At 34.4% G+C, this 21,862-nt stretch overlaps 1 protein-coding gene and 1 long non-coding RNA gene across 8 annotated transcripts in view; one reads left to right on the top strand and one right to left on the bottom strand.

Annotated features, from left to right (window-relative positions):
• LOC140665391 (neural cell adhesion molecule 1) overlaps positions 1–7,150 on the top strand; it is a 100,697-nt gene extending 93,547 nt beyond the window's left edge. The window contains exons 10-12 of the mRNA XM_072891478.1: positions 1,690–1,938; positions 3,558–3,832; positions 5,095–7,150. Of these exons, the coding sequence (XP_072747579.1) occupies positions 1,690–1,938; positions 3,558–3,832; positions 5,095–5,235 (665 nt within the window). The 3' untranslated portion in view covers positions 5,236–7,150. The remainder of the gene's footprint in view (positions 1–1,689; positions 1,939–3,557; positions 3,833–5,094) is intronic.
• Positions 1–21,862, bottom strand: part of LOC140665399 (uncharacterized) — a 397,969-nt gene that overhangs the window by 286,458 nt on the left and 89,649 nt on the right. The window lies entirely within an intron of this gene.

The raw sequence follows: 21,862 nt of genomic DNA, 5'->3' as shown, positions 1-21,862 counted from the left end.
CGAATGAAATGGTTGGAGATAAATGCACGTGAGGGAATACGAGGAAAGTCAAGAGGACATGGTCTCTAACGTCCATAGTGTCTCACATATACGAGCCAGTTTATATTTACATGTGATGTTCACGAGCCGATTCGTAACAGTAACCTAGATAAAAAATGGACTTTTGCGCGGATATTCCTTACAAGCGAATATTAAGTATCTTTGTAGGTGTGCATTAATTGATGTAATTATATTGTTCTTGTGAAACTTGCTGGAAACTCATATGCATATAAGTAAAGACTTGCACACACAGAAAATACAGATCAGCAGGGCGTTTTCATATACAATTGCGAATATAACACAGGAATGCATATTTATATGCAGGAGTGATAATGATAAACATATCTACATTAATTATTATTGTCACGTTTATTAAAGGATGCCTAATATTGATGATGTTTGTCTCTTTGACAGTCGAAGAGATTATTGTAATAAAAAGAATTTAGAAATGTACAAAGGAATGCTATCTATGTTATTTATGTTATTGTCATAAATGTTCTTCTGAACGTAAGAATCATGAATATATATGGATGATTCTACAATATCTACATATATATCTGTTCATTTGAAAACAAAATAATACATATGTTTTATTATTGTTAAAAATTAGCTTCAATAAAGAAAATCAACGTAGAATAAATGTAATTGCGAATAAATTGAGGAAATATTGTCCAGAACATTGATAAAAGATGAAAAAGTGCATGCAATCACAGCTGTAGAGCATAAACTGGACTCTTATACGATCAAAGTGCATAGTATTATGATATTGTGACATTGTGTAATATTCTGCGGAGATATAATCCAATGAAACTGTAGCGGGAGAGAAAAAAAAGATTGGAAATATAATTTTAATCGAGTTTGTCTTATACAATAAACAAATGCGAAATTGAGTTTGTTGGCATAACAAACTATCGCGTCGAATGGCAGTTACAATTTTTTTCCAGCGCGGCTCAAGCTCTAACAATTGCACCCAGCCTGTGAGCGGCATTATCACAAAGAGAGGGAGGGAGGGGGCTCTTGCAATCAGGCCACTTTTAGAACAGCGCTTTACGATATATATATATATATATATATCAAGGCAGTCTACCCGTTCAACGCGATCTCTTTTCGATCTACAGCTGTACGTACTCTTTGTGCACGGCGTTGTCACGCGTCGATAATAGGGAAATATTGAATCGCTTCCTTTCTCGTACCTTCGTTTATCGAGACAAAGAGAAAGGCCACAGTAGTATGCCTGGAAAAATCATTTCCGAATATGCCGGAACGTAACAAAACATTAATTATTACAATCCTCGGTTTTTTCTATTCACAAATTTGCAGCAACCTAACGAGCAGCGCAACACAATCCGGAAGTAATTGGAAAGTACGGAAAACCAACCCTTAATTCGAACCGTCGTTCCTCTTCCTTCCCCCTCATTCAATACGCGAGAAAACGAGTGATGAAAGAAAAGTTACTTATAACGCTTCCTACTTTACGAGTTGCCAAGTTCTATTCCATGTTGGACAGAATGTAGGATTCGCGAAAAAAAAAGAGGGAAAGGGGGGAGTCTCGAGTTGTTATATCGCGAGGAGCGAAGGGAGTGAAAGGGAGAAAGGAAGATCGATAGAAGTTCCAGTTGATCGAGCATTTTGCATCGACTGCCGCGGCAGGTAACACCGACGCATCGATGCTGAATCCGTTGTTGCTGGGCTTGGCAGCCATGGCGACCCTTTTGGCCCTGGCCGTTGCTGGAATCCTGGCGGCGCTCTACCGGAAACACTCCACCGGCCGACCCGGAAGTCCAAAGCACGCTCCCATCGTATGCGAGCCGCCTAATGCAGGTGCAACCACCCCAGTGCACCCTCAGACCAAGCAGGCGGTCGATGACATCGATCCGGACATCATACCGAACGAGTATGGTGAGTCCACCGATAAGCCAATCGTTAGAAAAGAATTTGCTTGTGTGTATTGATTATTCCTTTTTTATGTCAACAATTAATTAGGTCGTCGCATTATTTAATATAAACCTTGAATTCTATAAAAAAAGATTGAAAAGCTACGAGATAAAAGAGAAAGAGAGAAAGTACACTATAAAAATAATTTTAATTTTTGAGAAATACGAAATGGTTGAATACATAAAAAAAATATCATGAAATTATTTTACAAACGTTTATTATGAAATATTATTGTATTATCTTTTATTCAAAATTTATATGATACATGGAAAATAAATTTTAAATAAAAAATATACAATAATACGTTACAAAATATATACTTGTGAAATAATTCAATCAGACATTTATATGTATTCGACCAATTCGTTTTTCCAAAATTAAAGTTATTTCTATATAATGTTCTTTCTCTCTTATCTCACTTTTCAATCTTTTTTACAAAATTTATGGTTTATAAAAATAATGCATACGTAATGGTTCAATTATACTACGGAAATTATTATCGGACTCAAAAGTATATCTTCTATTAGTTTACTTACAGATATATAACAAATTTCTTAATCATATTCCTTTCAAGAGAACCGCAAAGCCGTTACATAACAAGTTACATCATAAAATATTGACGACTTTCGTGTAGACTTCGGTAAAGACTGATGAATGATACAGGAAATTGAGCGATAACGAAAGTGTGTGTAATATTAAATTAAGCTTAAGTCTATTGTTACCTTGAAGTTTGAAAATGTATATATACGTTTAAACTTTGCCGATTTTCAATACGTTCATATTACAACATTAATATCTTTACATCTAGAATTACATGTTCTTTGAATTCTCATATATTTATAAATATAATATGATTAAATTATTGACAGGATTTCTAATAATAATAAAAATATGATATCAATATTTAATATTTTTAATAAATTACTACTTCGTTTTAGAGTGCATATATAAAATTGTAACAGCGAATAATAATAATCCAATGGGGCTTTTTCTATAATTAAAATTGCGGTAACTACAAATTAAGTTCTGTGCAAGATATTTTCAAACGAGATAGGGAAAAGTGTGTACGATTGAAAAAATACATTATACATAAGTACATATTTTAAATCCGTGTGAACATAATAAAACTCTGACATCATTTTCCAAGAGTACGATAACAAGCACGTAATGTTAGTTTTTGTACTTATATAGCAAGCAAGTCTGTGAAACAAACTTCTCATTTAAATTCATTTCAGCGCGATGTTACTTTTTCCATGAAAATACATTTCCATTTGCAATATTAATACGCGAACTGCGTCGGCGGGCGAGCTTTGCGAATAATGATAATGTCGAGAAAACGAGGTTGGATTGAGATGCTTAAAAATCGAGATATTTCTCGTAGAATTCGCGTTTCGTAATGAAAATTTCATCGATAGAGTAGTGCAAATCCTCGGCTTTCTCGGTGGGATAAAAAATATATGACACGAATCAAGGTTGTATTTACAAGAGGTAGTATTTATAGAAAAAACCGCCCCCTTCTTGATTTAATCGACTAAGCAGCTTAGTCGCTCGTTTCTGCATGGCTTCTGTAAATCTGTCCCCAGAAAGAAGACCCTTAACGTACACCCCCGTCTACAAGACACCACCACAACGAAGAAAGAAAGATCGCGCCACCGATGAGAACGCCTCACCGGAGAAAAGGCCGATCGTTCAGCACGGTCTGGATCTGCCTCCGGATCCGATATTGACTGACTGTCTGCCAACGCCCACCCTAAATTATCCGCAAAATCATGTGCCTCAGCAAAGCACTTATAATCATCCGCCCACGATGGCTGATTTCAAACAGATGGCCATGGACGCCTACAATCAGCGTAACAACGTAAGTGACTATGTTTGATATTGCAGTCTGTTACTGATTCCTCGTATGAAAATTGATTTCTTTGTCAAAGAAGAAATTAGTAAGCTGTGATTTTTCTAAGTAAAATGCAACTATGTGTTGAGTTTACAAAAGTAACTGTACAATCATTATTTGTGATGAAAACTTTGCATATAATAGCATTTATTATTTAATATTTCTATAAAGTTATAAATTAAGTTAATTCTCGTTCTTGTTCGGAAAATAAGCAAGCGATTTTAAGCGAAATTAAAAATAAGAAGTTAAAAATAGGTGGCCTTCGTGCTCAAACATATCGAATAAACGCTACGATTTTGTAATGCTTGATTCGACCTAATCTTCCCATCGAAATATTTCCTCGTCTGCATGGTATTTTCGCAAAGCTAAATTAGAGAGATCGTTTTAAATATTAGAAGCTTGAAGCGGAGTGATGGGAAGTTAGTCGCGAGAAGGAATCGGTTGCTTCAATATGCAGCAGTCTCCCACTTTAACTTTTCCGGTTTAGCAGAGCCTTGAGTTATCTGCGCTTTCGTAAGTTTAATTACGTCGAAGTTTTCTCGATAATTCGACGAGGCCAGCCCTGATGTACGTAACTCATCTTGCATTCGACTTCCGCTCTTCTTCGTAAGCGATCGCTTTCTATTTAGGTGACTGAATAATTACAACGTGTTAGACAAATACGAGAAAGGAAAATTAATCGACAACTTTCTCATTGAAGCATTAAATTACATCAAAATTAAATTAAAAAATCACACAATATTGCTAATTAATATTTTTCTTAAAATTCTTATCAGATAATTATAAATTTATAAATGTAAAATACACATGTAAAAATATATAACTGAAATGACAAAACAGGAAGTGTATACATATAATATATCACAAAAATGCTTAGTATTTGGCTCTTAAGCTGCTTTCTTCATTCAGGAAATTGCCAACATATGTGACATATGTTGTTTCCTCCATTGCGCATAAATAAGTATATGCGCATAAAATGAGAAAAAGTAGATACCCTATTATTTCCTGTCGCGCGAATTCACTGAATTATTTGAAGTTTTTTTTTCCTCTTATATGACATATGTAAACTTAGTTCAAAACTTGAAAATGTATTCATAAATATATATTAATATCTGCATCAATATTGCATAATTTTTATACGTTCAAATAAAAATTGCGTATTGTGCACATGTTATATCGTTAATCAATACAATAGTCTGATAAATATCGGACGTGATTCTTGCTTTCAGGTATATTATAGCCTTCAGAGGACGAGCAAAGGGCTTTCGATGCCGCAGAGGCCCGTTTCATCGTCGGTTTCCGCGCAAGGCAAATTCCATCAACCGGAAGTGGTGACACGCTCGAATCGAATACAAGAAAGCTGTATATAAGTTCGGAGGAATTTCCCTTTACGGGATCGACCTCGTGAGCTTCTAATACGCCGCCGACGATTATATTTACACGCGTAAATGTAAACGTAACGAATACGGGCGGAGAGAGCAGCATTATAGAGATCCACTTATGTGGATTCACGAGACGCGAAGTCTATCTTTCCGTAGTTGGTACGCGAGTTACAAACTACTCTGCGAAATACACTTAACGTTTACCAAACAAAACAGTAGAGAGAAGCTGACGGGCAGTCGTTCTGGATCGTATTGACCGGGTACGCGATCTCCTCTCGAGATTACGTTACATCGATGCCGTCTCGCAAACGACATATCTACGTTTTCATAATTTTACTGGAAAAACGAGATAAATGACATTAGCGAGATAGAGGGAGTAACCATACATGTCCAGAATTATTTCTTTACTGAGCCATATACTGAGAGATATAAACGGTATATCATAACGTACAAAGAGTCTAACCCCTAAGTAGTTAACGTCAATAACAAGAAGGAAGCCAGAGATGAGGCTGGGTCAAAGTGAGCTGAGAGAAAATTTCAACGGCGCTTTATATTTTATTCATACTTCCGGTTTCCAAGTCGCGCACAAAACATTATCTTTTTATATGTACTTCACGTACTAATTCTTTTGGAACTTTTACAATCTATAAGCTGCTTTCAGGTTACTCTGACAGTTTTATAAGATAATACGGTTATAAGAAGAATATCATCCACGATCAAAAGCTTATTCTCTCCAGCCTTACTCTCAAAATACTAACAATATTAATGTGATCGTATTCGAAGCTCATCAATGCTCATGTTTTCTTACGCAAAATTTTTATAACGACCCAAAGAAATACATATTTGTTCGAAAGACTTCGCCGAAACTCGAGAAAATCCTCTCTTAAGGAGCGACGTCTTCGTTCCCGATCACTGACGCGGTACACGGACGTGGATTTTACTGTTTATATGAAATTAGTTTTTGTACAAAGATCTATTGTAAATAGACACGAGCCTGGCCCTAGAGTTATAGTCACTAATGTCCGAATTTCAATCTGTTACACGTTAAGCTGAGAAATGTCCGATCGCGTAAGATAAATACTCGATGGCATACGAATACGAATAAAGAGAACGTTTCATCTGTTTTACACAAATGAGCTCTCTCATTTGTCTTTTTATTTGACCTTTCATTATTCTTTTCCATAAGAATATACAGCAAAAAAGAAGAGGCAAAATTCGTATACGATACGTCAGACGAATTTATTCACGCAATATGTGTATTTTTATTACACTTTCATGATATGCCTCTCATATTATTCATTTCAAACGTTAAAGAAATTTATTTATATTCAACGTACATAGTGCGAGAATACGCAATATATATATATATCTAATGCGAAATTATATTGCCCGATGCATACCTCGATTTATGTTTCAATCAAAAGTGCTTCAATCAATTTTGTCGTGTTATCAAAAAGTTGGGCTTTTTTTATCAACAAATATTTATCTCATCTACTTGATATTACTTGCTGAAAGTATATGATCGTAAAAATCGTGTGAGATACTATTTATTTACATTTTTATTTCTCAGGTAAGTAGACACACTTTTTTAATGTACCAGTAGACGCAAATAATTATAGAAAATGGATGCACTTAATAACGGAAAAAAATGCAAGCGTTTAATGTCAGTCACTCAGGGTATGCCCAGATGCGTCGACATCGTGGAATCTAGAGGGGAATAGCGATATATTTCACAAAAAGAAAATTGCTACGCGAGCGAGACATATCGCACCATTTCCTCGAGATAAACGCGGTGCGAGATGGTTGAAGTGCTTTAAGGAAAACAGATCGTCGCGCCTCTCCATTAGCTTCGAAGAGAGCTGCAAAAGCATCCTGACAGCCGGGCGAGCATCCTATTGGACGAAGAACAGTAATTCGAGTATTTCGGGGGGGGGGGGGGAGAGGAGGAGGGAGAGGAAGAGAGAGAATACGGGGACGCGAACTACAGTGTTTGCATACATTGTGCATTCTCGGTCTTGCTAACAGAGACTAACCCAGGTTGCCAGGAGTAACCTATTATTCTATGTGCCATCCGTGTCTCCAGGGCTGTTAAGACGACATACTCCGTTCCTAACGCTGTCGTAGCTATCTACCAGTCAGACTGTCACCCATTTCAACTGCGAATTGCATAGACATAATTACGATTCAACCAAGCATCATAATCGAATGATATCGCAATACATGCAGATGGAACGGTCAATGATCGTATCTCGTGATATTCAGTCGACTAATGCTTTGATTGAATCACAATATCGACATGTGCGAAGAAGTATGTCGCTGGGAAAATATCAGTTTCATGTGTTTTTCTTATTTTTTAGGAAATACATTCTCTTTTGCAAAACGTCAATTTTCTCCGAACAATTAAATTTTATTCGCCAAAGATCGTGTCGTTTATTTCACAGACAGAAAATATAATTGGACTCATTTTTATAATCCAATGCCTTTGGGTTTGATGTCTGCAAAGTGTCCATTGTGTCTATTTGATATCGTAAAGAGAGAATGCCGAGATTTGCGAAAATGTTCAATATAGAAAACGTCGGCGGTAAATTGTCTACCATTCTCGCGAGAGAAAAACGTGTCGCGCCGCGACAAGTTTGAAAAGTAATCGAGTCGCCAGGCAATCGAGCACGCTCAATTAGCCGTGGAAATCATTTCCGGCAGTAAGTCCGGCACGATAATCCGGCGAAACGATTCCACGACTATCCAGTCGACTTCATTTTCCTGCCAAAGATTTCATCGACTAACAATAAGTTTAAAGTAGAAATCTAACTACGTACAGCAAAAATATGCAAATCCTAGGAGTTTACTAGAGAATTACATTAAGTGCACTATTGGCTTTCTTCAGTCTAGAAAGAATTCCAGAAATATATTTCGCTTTGAAACATTAATAAATATGTATATTTCGTATGTTTAAGAAATTATAATTTTTTAATATTGAATGTCTTCTCTTTCTTGCCTCTTTGTCTATCATATATTTCAAAATATTAATTTATTAGATTGACTGTTAATAAAAATAAAAGGAAAAGAGAGATCAAAAGTAGAATAAAAAATCTTTACACAAAAGCTTAAAAATTTGATGCATTGTATCGAAATTGGGAAAAATTGTTTCACTAAAAGAACATCTTCTGATATACTTTTAAAGGAGCATATTAAAAAGATGCCGCGCTGATTGCTTAAGAAAAATTAAATTTAACCGATCTCGGAAAATGGACTATGGATCGATGACTCTAATATTCGATTCTGCATTTTTGCGCCAAAAATAAAGATTTCTCATCGCATAAGAATAAATATTGTTTCTTTTAGTAGTATCGAAATGCGACAAGTTCTTTCAGAGACATTTCAGATGTGCGTGTAAGAAATTTCCAATGTGAAAATAAAATAACTAAAATTAAAATAAAATGCTAAATATATCGAAGAGCTCATATACTCCTCGAATTTATATTAATTTTGAACATTGATGATTGTAGAAAAAATGGCGATATTGTAAAACACTGATCTGACAGCTAAAAGTAAGTAATACGCAATTAGTAAAAATGTAACTTTGAGGAACTTGAGTTTTGTTTCAAGTTGAATTTAACTTAACACATTTATATATTAAATAAAAAAAGTTATAGATTTATATAGAAAATATATAGATTATAATATATTTTTATTTATATTATATATATATAGTTATAATTATATATATATAGATTATAAAGTTTTAAGAAAACTTATGTTTTAGAAAAAAGTATAAATAATAAAATAATTTTGAATATTTATTTTATAATGTAATTAATATACAATTTGCATGCTATATTTGTGTCATAGTATATTTATATAATAATAGACGAGTTTCTGCTATGGCCGTGACATCGCTAAACAAGAACTGCACTTACGGTATCAACCGCCCATTATATCCACATGGTGCATGACATTATTTTAGGCCTCGCACTTTCATCGATCCAGAGAAAACGGTTATAAATATGAATTCTCGATAGCTCTTTTGTCGGCGATACTTGTGTTTCAATTTTATTGTTAATGCCAGTTAAACATTCTTACATTATGCATCAAAATCAGATTATACAATATTTTAAAAATATATATTTTTATACATGTTTAATATGTATAACGCGAAACAGCAGTGCGTAAAAAGATGAGAATATTAAATATATAATTGCTATCAACTAATTTTCGAAAATGGAACAAGCATCATCACGCGACGGGATTGCTTTGAAAACACGGTAATTTTCTGTCGTCGCATACTTAGCTTTGTCACCGCTGACACTATTCCTCAAGCTAATGACATACACTCGACGAATGCGACAAAATTACATTTGAAATCTAACGTAGCGAAACATTGGCTTTGTATTAAGGTACACTAACGAGCACGAGCGCAATTCTGTGTCAGCTTTGCACTAAGCTAAGATGCAAGATTTAATCTCTTACACCGACAAACGAGGTGAGAGACATAGAAAGAATATTAGCAAATTTACGTGAGAGTAACATTGTAAATTATAGATTATTTTAGATATTTTTTACTTTTTCATATACAAATGTTTTGTCCAATTTAAAATCTACATTTCTTTATTACGATTTTTTTCTTAATTTAAATGAATTATAAAAAATTAGATTTAATAAAAATTAGCTTCATACAAAAATTTAAATAGACAACACATTTTCTCATAATTTTTTAACGTTTACAAAATTTTGATAATTTTTATATAATTAATTCTTAAATTTAAAAAAAAACTAAATTCTCGTAAAATAAAATTTTAATATCGATTTGCATTCTTTATAATTAATTGATGAAAATTTTTAAATTTTATTTATTTATTGTTCAAAGAATATTAAGGTCTCAGAAGTTTCATTGATTATAAAATAATAGAAATCTAAATATTAGTTAAAGAATGTGCAAATAAAAGAATAAAAGAAAGTTATTTATTAAGAACATTTCGCACATTATTATTAGTCTTAGTTCAGTCTCGCCTCATATTATCAAGATTAATATTCAAGTAATCGAATATTTCAATCGTGTGACGATATGTTACAATGCGCTAATTGAATTGTGACCTAAGTGCAATAATTTGAAACCGCGTAGTTTATTTATTGCCTGTCTTATCTTGGTATATCGCAATCATTCACGAACCTAATCATCAGATTTCGAGTTGCGACATAAATAATTATGCATTAATCGCACAGCAAAATGACATGTGGATGTAATTGCTAAATGTACTACTATAAATGTTTGAATGTTCTTCGAATTAAGCAAATCCATTACAGAAAATTTTCTAGTTACTATCATTATCATATTTCACATTAATATATTCACAATTTATAATCTCTTAATCCTATACCTTTCTTTCTTGAATTTTACAGTAAGTGACTACATTATTTTTTCTAAAAGAAACTTGACTTACGGATAAGCAACAACAAAGTTGAATAAGAGCTTTTATTTATATCAATACACATATGTATATGTATATAGATTCCATCTACAGGGACATTAAATATATACATTTAATAATAGATACTGATAACGCAGTTAGTTCATTAAATCCCACTGGATCTTATCAATAACATTAAATCTGCGTTATCCAAGTATTTCAAGCACAAACAGATTTCAGTGTAAAGAAATATCGAGAAACGTAACTCCGATCCTATAGAACGTTATTGCTCCCTTGCTACTTGGAGCAGTAAATTTCTCGAAGTATTCTTGGCAGTCGGCCTGACTCGGATTTAAGGGGCATAACCCCGCGGCCTGGATTTAGAGCCGTGATATCCGCCTTCACAACCAACACGATGACGGTCAATCGGCGAAATGCAACCTTGTCGCACGATCATATCGATCACAAGTTATTGCGCTGTCAACAATTCCTTTCTCGAGGAAAGAATCGCTTCTTATTGCACATTAAACACTTAAGCGTATCAATACCCATCAATTTGCATCTCAAGCGCAACTCGGGTAATACTATAAATTATGTATCTCATACGTATAATCAAATATTATTTATTTAAATATTCAGACGTGATTTGATTGACGCGTTTAAGATGAATTTAATTTAATACTTTATTATATTAGTTGTTAGGAAATTTAAAAAATCAAAAAAACTCGATTTAAACTTTCTTTTTGTATTTAAAAATATTTTAAACATCCGTTCATTTACGAAAATTAATTTAAGATTCTAATCGTATTCTCAGAATTTACGATTTTTGAGTTATCGGAACCTCTCTTTTTTCGACAATAATATAAATTGTTATTATTTTAAAAAAATATGCTATTTTAAAATTTAAACATATATAACTATACACATCTATGCTTTCGTAAAAATGTACATAATAAATTTTAATATAACAGTGTGTTTTTTCCGCATTGTCGCAATAGCTTGCATTTAGCTTGCATTGAGAAATATGATTGCGTTCATTTATCTAAATATGGTACATACATTTCTTCTCGATAAACAACCTTGTACAGTTAGTTTAACAAATTCAAAATATCATTTAAAGATAGAATTCACAGCACGAGTCTCGATTTGAACGGAGCTTTTCCTCGGAGCACGAGATTCCGCTTTTACGAGCGCGGGCGATCATTTTTTACGATCCATCTTGACGCTGTCGTTGTCCAGAACTCATCCTGAATGTAATACCGGCACTCGAGCGGTCTACGATCCCTTTTTCTCCCGCCACTTGCGTGCGTCTCCGGAAGTGGCGGTAAACTACCCGGTAACGCGGGATGAATCGTCGCGGGAAGACTAACGCCGGAGAATCCCAAGCGACAAAAATGTCATACGAGCCGAGGGATACGGGTGAGAGAAGAGAGTCTGTATTGTGGGATTTAGGGGCAAAAGAACCCAGAGAGACCAAAGACCGTCGCCCGTCGCCGCGCCGGTACGACGTTGTTAAGGAAAGTTTAGATTGAAGTTTCCGCGCGAACGAAAAGTTAAGCACTGTCATTCGCATCGTAGCAATCTGTGGTAACAACGGACGGACGAGGCAAACGTCGTTTCGTGGCCGTAATCCGCCATGTATATGTAGAGCATGTATATGCGGAGTTCCTGTATACATTTAAGCAAGCCGTCGCGTCGCCGCCTGCTCGGATTTACATTTTGTCAAGTGCTACGTCGCGCCCGTGACGAGGTAGTAAATGAGGCGGGGATGAATTTTGCCGGTAACGTCCAAGTGCACAAAGTTTTGACCAAATTCCAAATACTTCATATCCTCCCCTTCCCTTTTCGTCCTCTTCGAGCGCGAATGATGATCTCTCGGTATTTAACAATTTGCAATAGAGCTAACAAAATTGTACAAAATTCTTCAAGCAAATATGTAGCTGTTGAAAAGAATTTGAATTTTAAATAATTGACAGATCCCTAGAGCATACATGATACACAATTATTTGACGATGCCTCTTTCTTAATTTTTTGATTAAATAATTAAATTAGTTTTTTTTATTAACATAGATTTATTAACATGGACTCGACGTCGATTCATCTTTAACATTACGTGTCCTGCATACAACTTTTGACGGGATACGGTTCGAGTAAACGAGTCACGTAACTTACAATTCCGTTAATCGGTTCATCGATCGATATATTTTCTTACCGATGAGAACAGAAGCGGATTAGGGTTTCTGTCCTACTTTTTGGCAAATTACGTGACCGGACTGGTGATCATCCTTGAAATTGAAATCGATCGCAGATCTTTGTACGACACATATAAGGGGTGGTAATAAACAGCTGACTGTGGTATACGCAGTCCTACGTAATTGTTTCACCGTAAAGGCGTTCGCACCAGTACCGACTATTATTCTATATCTTCTATTTCCACTAAAAGATCAAAGCACGTGGTATAGCTGGCCGCGTTTAACGCGCACTGATTTTATTCGAATTGATTTACATCACGTTGCAATTGCAGATCGACGTTGCGGTTACTTTGAATGTATGCCTGATTCGAGAAAGCGTATTACTAATGGAGTACTGTTTAAATACTATTTAAATACTGTTTAAATGAGTATCTTGAAATTACAATATAAGGATTCTTGATTTACATTATTTGCATCATTTGTTCAACTGTTACTATGAATCATACGTTGTATTCGATAAATGTATAAATTATACATTTAATTACAAATTTAATTAGCGTGGAAAGTCTAATACATATATTCGCTTCAATAAACCATAAGCTATTGAAGAAGCTACATTAAACTAATTTGTATTCATTGAATTAAATAATTTATAATATCGCTTGATTATAATGCAGTCGAAGCATAAGATCAAATATGTTAGAGTAGCTATAAATTAATTTAAAGCAGAATAAAAGTATTTATCTATTATGTAATCTGAAATTTTATAAAATCATCTTTTATTGAGACAATTGAATTATCCTATCACCTAATTTTGTAATATTGAAAAAAATTTTATAAAACAGTTGATATATTTGAATAACTACATTATTTGCGGGAAAATAAAATGTTTATTTCTAATATTGTGAAATTAAGTTTCTTACGTTACAATACCAAGTCAAATAAAATTTCTATTGCAGCGGTTATGTAAACAAATATTATAAAGAGAAAGAAACGTGATTGTAGATTGCACAAAGTATAACGCTTATTAGTTATTTATTACTTTTAAACTACGTTTCTAAAGTTACTGAATTGTTACCGAACATTCACCGTCGCCTATTTTATTGTATGTTTTATAGTTTCCATTGATAACTACAAGAAACATAATATAATATTCAATTTATTATTAACTATAATTTTTTTCACTCATTATATTATGCTTCATAAAATGCATAATCAGTTGGTAAATAATCAAATAACGCACTATCCTGTTAGGTGTCTTATTTCGAATCAATCTTGAAAATTGGGTCGAAAAGAGCCGTGACGTCGGTGCAATCCACATAAAATCTTCGAGCGGCGTCGTTGCATATTTATATCCCGGCTCATTTAAATGCGAGGAAATGCGCGACGAGTGTCGACCTTTCCCGTCGAATGGTAACTCCAGGGTGGGCGAGCAACCAGGGTGCGTTCCGCCTCCTTCGCGTAGAGACGGAAATCCGCGTAAAAAAAAAAAAAGGAAAAGGAAAGAAGCTCTCGAGAGAAAGAATGAGACGAAGAAGTGAAAAAGTCCCGCGAAAATGCAACAAACTTTCGCGTGACGAGGCATAAAGAGAGACTAGAAAGCGATACGAACTTTCGAGTTCGTTGAGCGAGCAATGTTGGAGTTGGATCCTCTGTAAAGGCCAAGTGTCGAGACAAAGTACGGAAGTGTACTTTGCCAAAAATGCGTTCGGAAAAATTTTATCGCTCCAACATTATTGCCACGAGGACGCAACTGCCGCTGGTATAAATTTTAATAACGGTTCTCTGCATTGCAATAAAATCGAATCGTGACAAATAATGACGATTATCACGCACGTGCCTCACGTCGAGAGATTCAGCCGCGGATAAAAGCTAAGGTACAAAGGGCAGGAAGGTAAAGAGGCAGGAGATGTTATCTATGAATTTGTAGCAACACGCGGCGTGCTTATTTCTGCAAACTCATTAGAAAGAGGTCTCCTCTCTCAGAATAAACTAACGACGCATTAATTCTTCCCAAAATAGATAAGCTTGTCATGTCGCATTGACAGGTGTAAATGAAAAAAAATCGCGGATAATGCGACGGCAATGTGACGAATATCAAAGTTAGAAATCGCTCGCATCTCACTTTTAGAAGAACAGTTTTCAGGAACACAATGTTGTTACGTCACTGTGCACGGGGTAGTAAATAGCATTAGCAAGTCAACTAGCGCTTTGCTCTCCCCAAGCACTTACTTCTTGAGATTCGAGTTAATTTATACAAGTGGCACGCTGCAATGCAGTTACGCAATTACGGAGGTTACAGTTAGTTTTAGTTTCAGTCCAACTGTCGTCTTAAGAAGAAAGAGGTGACGAAATAAAGGTAAGAGAAATAAAGCTACACCAGAGACACGAAGCGTCAAACAAGAAGATGTATCGTCAGTCATCAAACGAGCAGTCATCTAAAACGATTAATCCTGTAATGTGATAAATCGCAATGTATATAAATAATTTAAAAATATTATTTTATTTTATAATGTAATCTTTCCTTTTATTTTCTAATAAAAATTTTCAAAGTTTAAAAGGAGAAACGTTAAATTAAGAACTATTGCAATGACGTATCGATAAATCACGCGTTTTCAGAGAACTGTTGTGACTTTAGTTTGACCACTCGTACGATGACGAGATACGCGATATATCGTAGTGGCAAATATATACGTATAAAGCACATAAATTTTGGACAAAAGTAATATCTAAATCGGTTAGTGGAAACTGTCCGATATGGTGATACATCCAGAAAGAGAGAGAAAGAGAAAAAGAGAGAGAGAGAGAGAGAGAGAGAGAGAGAGAGAGAGAGAGAGCGAGAGAGAAAGAAAGAGAGAGAGAGAAGGGTTTTATTTCATTTTTCAAATCCCCGATAGGATCAAAATGCCCCCAACATATCACACGGCGTCGTAAACATCGCGTCAGCGTTTCAATCAAATTGTCGCAATAGGAAAAAAAAGTGAAACCCAGTCTCGCCCGACGTGGAGGATTCGGACATCGCAGTTATCGAGATGTCCTAACACGTTTATCTGTCACTAGCGAGGAAAAAGCCAACTCTGAATTTAGGGTGCAATCAAAACCCTATGAACGACAAGGGGGTGTCCATTATTATCGGACAAAGGTTATTTCTACGAAATAGCGCGGAAAACTCAATAGTCACATAAATTTTGATCTATCTATCAATTTCGTTGAAAGCTCTGATAATGACATTATTAATCAATGAATAACATTGTCGTCAGAACGTAAGTAAATATGTCTTGGGGGTTTCACTGTTTTATAAATATAATAGATCATATCAAAGTAAAACTGACATTTTAACTACGTCAGTTTTTTTAATGTTGTCACAGTTTTTATCTAACCAGTAAATCACGGCGCGTGATACAAAGTGTGTTTATCGTTCGTTAAATGTCCCTTATTTCGTACCGTACAATACTCTATCGTATTTCCCTCATGCACCTTCTCTCGTATCTTCCAACAACGGAATGCTACTACTTGAGAACATTAGAATATTTCTCGCAACCTGAGATTGCCGTCGAGATTTTAAAAATAATTTAATACCCACGCACTGCATCGCACGCGATCGCAATTGTTATACTGCAAAAAAATAAGAATCAAAAGTATACAGATAACATGAATCTCTAGCCGTAGTAGATAAGAATATTTTTCGCAAAATTGCAATCAACTTGCAGCTATAATTAACAATTAAACCATAATAAAACAATTATTCTTTCAAATATAATCCATATCTATCTATTGTATCATTATCGTTCTCTAAATGCTTTTATTCCGATTTAATGTTTCATACAAATATGTATATAAGCCTGGTCAAAGTAACTATCCGAAAATATAATTGCGTTATATACACGTAACCTTTAAATATCATATAGAATTGATTATAAAATTTTATATAAAATTTTAAAAAATTGAAAACGTAATCAACGCCAGTTAGACATAATCGTGAGCTTTTATCAGATAAACCTATGATTTATTCGTAAAACTGACAAAGATGAAAGTTACCCTGTATATGTATTTTGTCACGAAATGTATTATACATGTAATATGTAGAGGAATAAAAAAAGCGGTCGGCGGTCAATCCTTATGACTAACCCTTCATGAAAGTGTAACGCTATCAGATGGAAGATTTTGTCGCTCAAATTTGGAGTTGATAATCTCTTAATGAAATATTCACAATAATGTAAATATATGATATCACATACAGTATAAAAAGATGATAATTTCTTAATGAGATATTCACAAACATATGTAAATATATGAGATCATATACAGTATAAAAACAGCCATAACAGATACGTAATAAATACAGCAGCAAAAAGCAAACAGCATGCACAATTAAATTAATCGAAAAATACAAATTAATACAAAATTAAACTAATCGAAAAATTTATTATAGCAAACAAAAAGTTGCGTAACCAACAATATCTATACCAATACGTATTATTATTAGTTTACATATTTGATACTCAATCAGCAAATTCATTATATTATGCATAGCAACATGGCATATTACGATTTAATTATCTCGATCGCCTCCAGCGTAACGCTTTTGACAGTTTCCAACGACTATAAATAAAGGATTGAAAAGCTGCATGCATAATTTATTAAATTAGCGTAATGTATCGAGATAAAAGTGTGCTTTGATTAAATATTATAAAATAATGCATCTCTTTTTCTTTCTTTCTCTACTTCAACAATAATTTCAAGATTATTTAAATTAATTAATAAACTCTCTGTACATAATTTGACTCACTAAGTTTCGGGCTGCTCTTGCCCATACTATTTTTATGTCATAATAAAAGCGACTTCTATTTTCCGAGTGAGATAACACGAATGCAAAAAGAGCGAGTGAAAGAGCAACTGAAGAAAGTAGTAGGACGAACGTGAGAAGAAGGAACGGGAATTAAAACGGAAAACCGGAAAAAAGAAGAGAGTAACACCACGGAAGTTGAGTGGAGAAGGGAAATGAAGTAAAGAAGTGTCAGGCAGCAATTACCACGAGGAGTAATCGGAATCTCCTGATGAAGTTTACGCTTGTAACTGTAAAGTTGGATGGCTCGCTCATTTATTAACAATCGGATTAATTCGCGAAAGGCGATGTGCCGACAGAAAAAGAACATTAATTTCTTATTCACGGCACGATGTCATACCGTCAGCGTCGCAAATTATTCGCCGTTCTAGTAATAAGTAAAAATAGCGAAATTAAAAAAAAACAATATAACGATGAGAATTTTAAAACAATATATAAACTGGATGCTTTTTTTGGAGTGTATATTTTTAAAGAAGAGAATGCAATCCTCCGCCAAAGTAACAACAGAAAGAATGATTGCTGGCAAAATACATGTAACTATTCGGTATCGATCTTCTACTACCTTGTTCAGAATCAAAGAGCGTGAGAAGCGTAGAACAATGAACAAGAATACGATAGGGAATTCCTTTTCCGAAATTCATTATGCAAGCTCTGAAGTCAGCTCGCGAGGAGTAGTCGCTGAGTTTTATTCCTTCCGCGAGTTTGTTTAAAGTTCCAATTCGTTTCCCGCATTTTGTGTGTGTGTATGTGTGTGTGTAGGTGTACATATGCGCGTGTGCATTCAATTAAAGAAATATCATCTTTGTGATTACTTGTCTAGGACAAGAAAGTAAAGGTGAGAAAAATATTACGTATATATATATATATATATATATATATATATATATATATATACGTATTATTTTTAGAAATATTTTAAGCGTTTTAAACACGCGACCAAACATTTTTACAAGATATTGTGAAGCATAAAATTTGAACGAATCTTTTTTCAACAGATATATTGTAGGTTAACGCAACAGATGATATTTTTCATCAGAGATGAATCCTTAAAAATTGCGCGAAACGATATATTTTTGTGTATGAATGTTGTGAAAAAAATTTTACGGTTCGAAGTAAACACAAATGGATGTTCACATCCGACCTTCCCCGTGTAGTGATCTGACTTTAAATCGCGGGAAACATATTTTTAAAAAGTGTGCTGTTTTTACTTCTATAAGCCAGGAATGCATATGAAATATGGATAACGAAGAGAACCCGCTCGCAAAACATTTTCCGAGAATTTTCCTCGATACAGTTTTGCGCGGAACACAACCGCTTATCTTCTTGCGTTTTCCAAAAATTATCGTATTCATGTTTTACTTTTACGCGAGCACTGACTGTATGTAAACTTCTTTCACGCTAGAAAGCGCAATTTCTAAACAAGCACGGCGAAATATTTCTGTGAATACTTTAAATCATCTCCATATTACGATTGCATGTGAATTGCATATCGCATTGCATTTATACAAAACGTAAATCGCAATAAAGTAAAGATTTTCAACTATAAAAGTAGTAATATTCATTGTAACAGAGAAAGTTGATCCAAAGGGAATCTTCACATGTAGTTAGATATCTACATTCAGTATGTTATTCACATAATGGTCAGATTAATATATTGTACATATATAAAAATTGAAAAATGTGTATTGTTTATTTTCTCTTAACAAAGATATAATCTCTCGAAAACGAATAAATTCCCATGTGACACAAAATACGCATTCCAAACTCGTAATAAAAAGTAACGTTTTTTAATTCTCTAATGGAAATGTGATACATACATATAAATACGTAATACTCTATTAAGTCTATCTTACAAAAACTTGATACGTTCATATGTGTATATTTTTTTATATGCATTTATTAATCAAAATACATAGAATAATAGGAAATAATGGATATTTTTAATATATTAAATATGTATGTTTTATATATATATATATAATTATATTTTTAAATACTACTAATATGTGAATAATATCTCGAAGAGCTCGTTTTGTAACTGTAAAGTACATTTCGCAATTAATTACAGAGATTGAACCATCTCGGTCAGAGATATTGAATCTGAATATTACGCCGATTAACCTTAAGCTAAGTTATAGTTACCTATGAGCCGTTATAGGGCTTTCTGAATACTCGTGACGCTGAATCGAAATCCTGTTACACGTATCGAGCGATGTAGGAAGGCGATGTTATCAAGAATTATCACGTTCGAGTCTCACCCGTGAAGATTTACGCAGGATTTTCCGCGCTCTCTGATCGTTCGCAGACAAAAGAGCGGAATTAATGGCGATACAGTGACACGCGTATACTCCACCGCGCGTTCGTAGAAGTTACAATATTGCCTTTCTATTTATTTGGTCGACCAGGAATTGCATATTTCCGCGTCCTTTTTCCGGTAATATCGCGCTCATGCATTAAATAGGATGTAATCGTAATAACACATGTAAAGCATATTTCCCTTCAATGTGGAGCGAGAGAAATTTAGTATTTCAGATATCTGTAAATGTTAATAATTAAGCTTTTATACAACATATAAATCGGATCACACGTAAATCCGATATTGTATGAATAATTTTTCCGGGAAACCGTATATCACATCGAAACTAAATATTCCAAACAAAAGTCGCGTACACACAAGTCGGAACTATTATGTTTTAAGCGTATAATGACGCACCAACGGAATACGATAATGTAAAAAAAACACCGATATATTCTTTCCTCTAAAACTCAACGCGCTCAGGATAAAAGTTTCGGTGAAATTTTTTATTTCCTGCAACACGCGCGTAACGCACATGTACACGCAATAAATATCACTTTTACCATAAAATAACAGATTTGCCTATAAATCTCTGCATTTCTTGCTGTTACACGCGAGATGGGATGGTCGGTGGGATGAGAGAGACGGAAAAACTATAGTACGAAAGAGAGTCTCCGAATTAGGGAAAACTGCGGGAGTCCGATTACCATCCTCCAATTTACTCTATCCGCGTTCTATATCCGCGAGCGTCCACGGCCACTATACGTACTCACAAACATAGGTGTGGTCGAATGCGATCACACAGAGAAATACACATACACACATACGCGCGCGCGCATATAACACGTAGCATTCAACGCTGTAATTGGATGCTTAGCGGCTGCAATGTATGTCTCTCAGTAAAGCCCGGTATACGTAATAATTTAATCCGCAGTTCGCGGGGCAAATACGAAAATGGCAAGGTGGCCAGAAGAGAAACAAGCGGGCTATCCGCTTAGCGGCAAGTGCTTTTGCAAAATCCGTCTTTTCATCAATTTCTCAACCTTTCGACGATAGTATTTACATCTTTCTGCGCAGAAAGCCATATGCGATTTGTCCATTTGTTTTGATGTTTGTTACCTTATTAAGAAAAAATGAGATTTACTGCCAAGTTCTTCATTACGAGAGACCCTCAAGTTTGTCTTTGTGATTCTTTATTCGCATGTTTCGCATAATTAGAAAAGAAATGCACTTTATGACTGATGAGACACCACGCTTTCTAAATAATTGATTGTATAAATAATTAAAGGTCTTTAACGATTTTAAATATATATATATATATTCGCATCGAAATATTGACATTTTAGGTATTTTCAGATTCAGTTGTAATTTTGTGAACAATTTCTTTATTTCCAATATGTGTAATAAATTTTTTGTATTATTTAAAAATTTATTCATTTTAAGTGCGAGATTGGATTTAATCTTGTAACCAAAAAATGCTATTTAAGAATACATCATTTTCAAAGAGATATAAGATTCCATTTAGAGAAATCCTTTACGATTTCCCTTCATCGTTTTCTGTCGTTCGAAACTATATATGACAGATTTCATGTTTCGTGCTGTCTGAACACAAAGCATATCCTTAAGTCAAGTTTCCCCAGGGCAATACAATGCAGCTAAGAAGCCATCTTCGTGGAACCATGTTACTGTGCATTAAGACCTGTCGTAAACTACATGGAGAATCGTTTCTCAATTGCGTCCTGTATATTACTTCTACGTTTGCCCAGCTTTTGTAGATAAAGTTTGTAACACTATCGTGAACTGAATAAAGCTTTAACAAATATCAAAGGTTGTAGATTTCAAACGTTTGATATGTTTAACTACTATGAGTTATCAA

This window comes from Anoplolepis gracilipes, chromosome 4 (assembly GCF_047496725.1).
Source record: "Anoplolepis gracilipes chromosome 4, ASM4749672v1, whole genome shotgun sequence".
NCBI lineage: Eukaryota > Metazoa > Arthropoda > Insecta > Hymenoptera > Formicidae > Anoplolepis > Anoplolepis gracilipes.
This window is presented reverse-complemented; position numbering and strand designations above follow the sequence as displayed.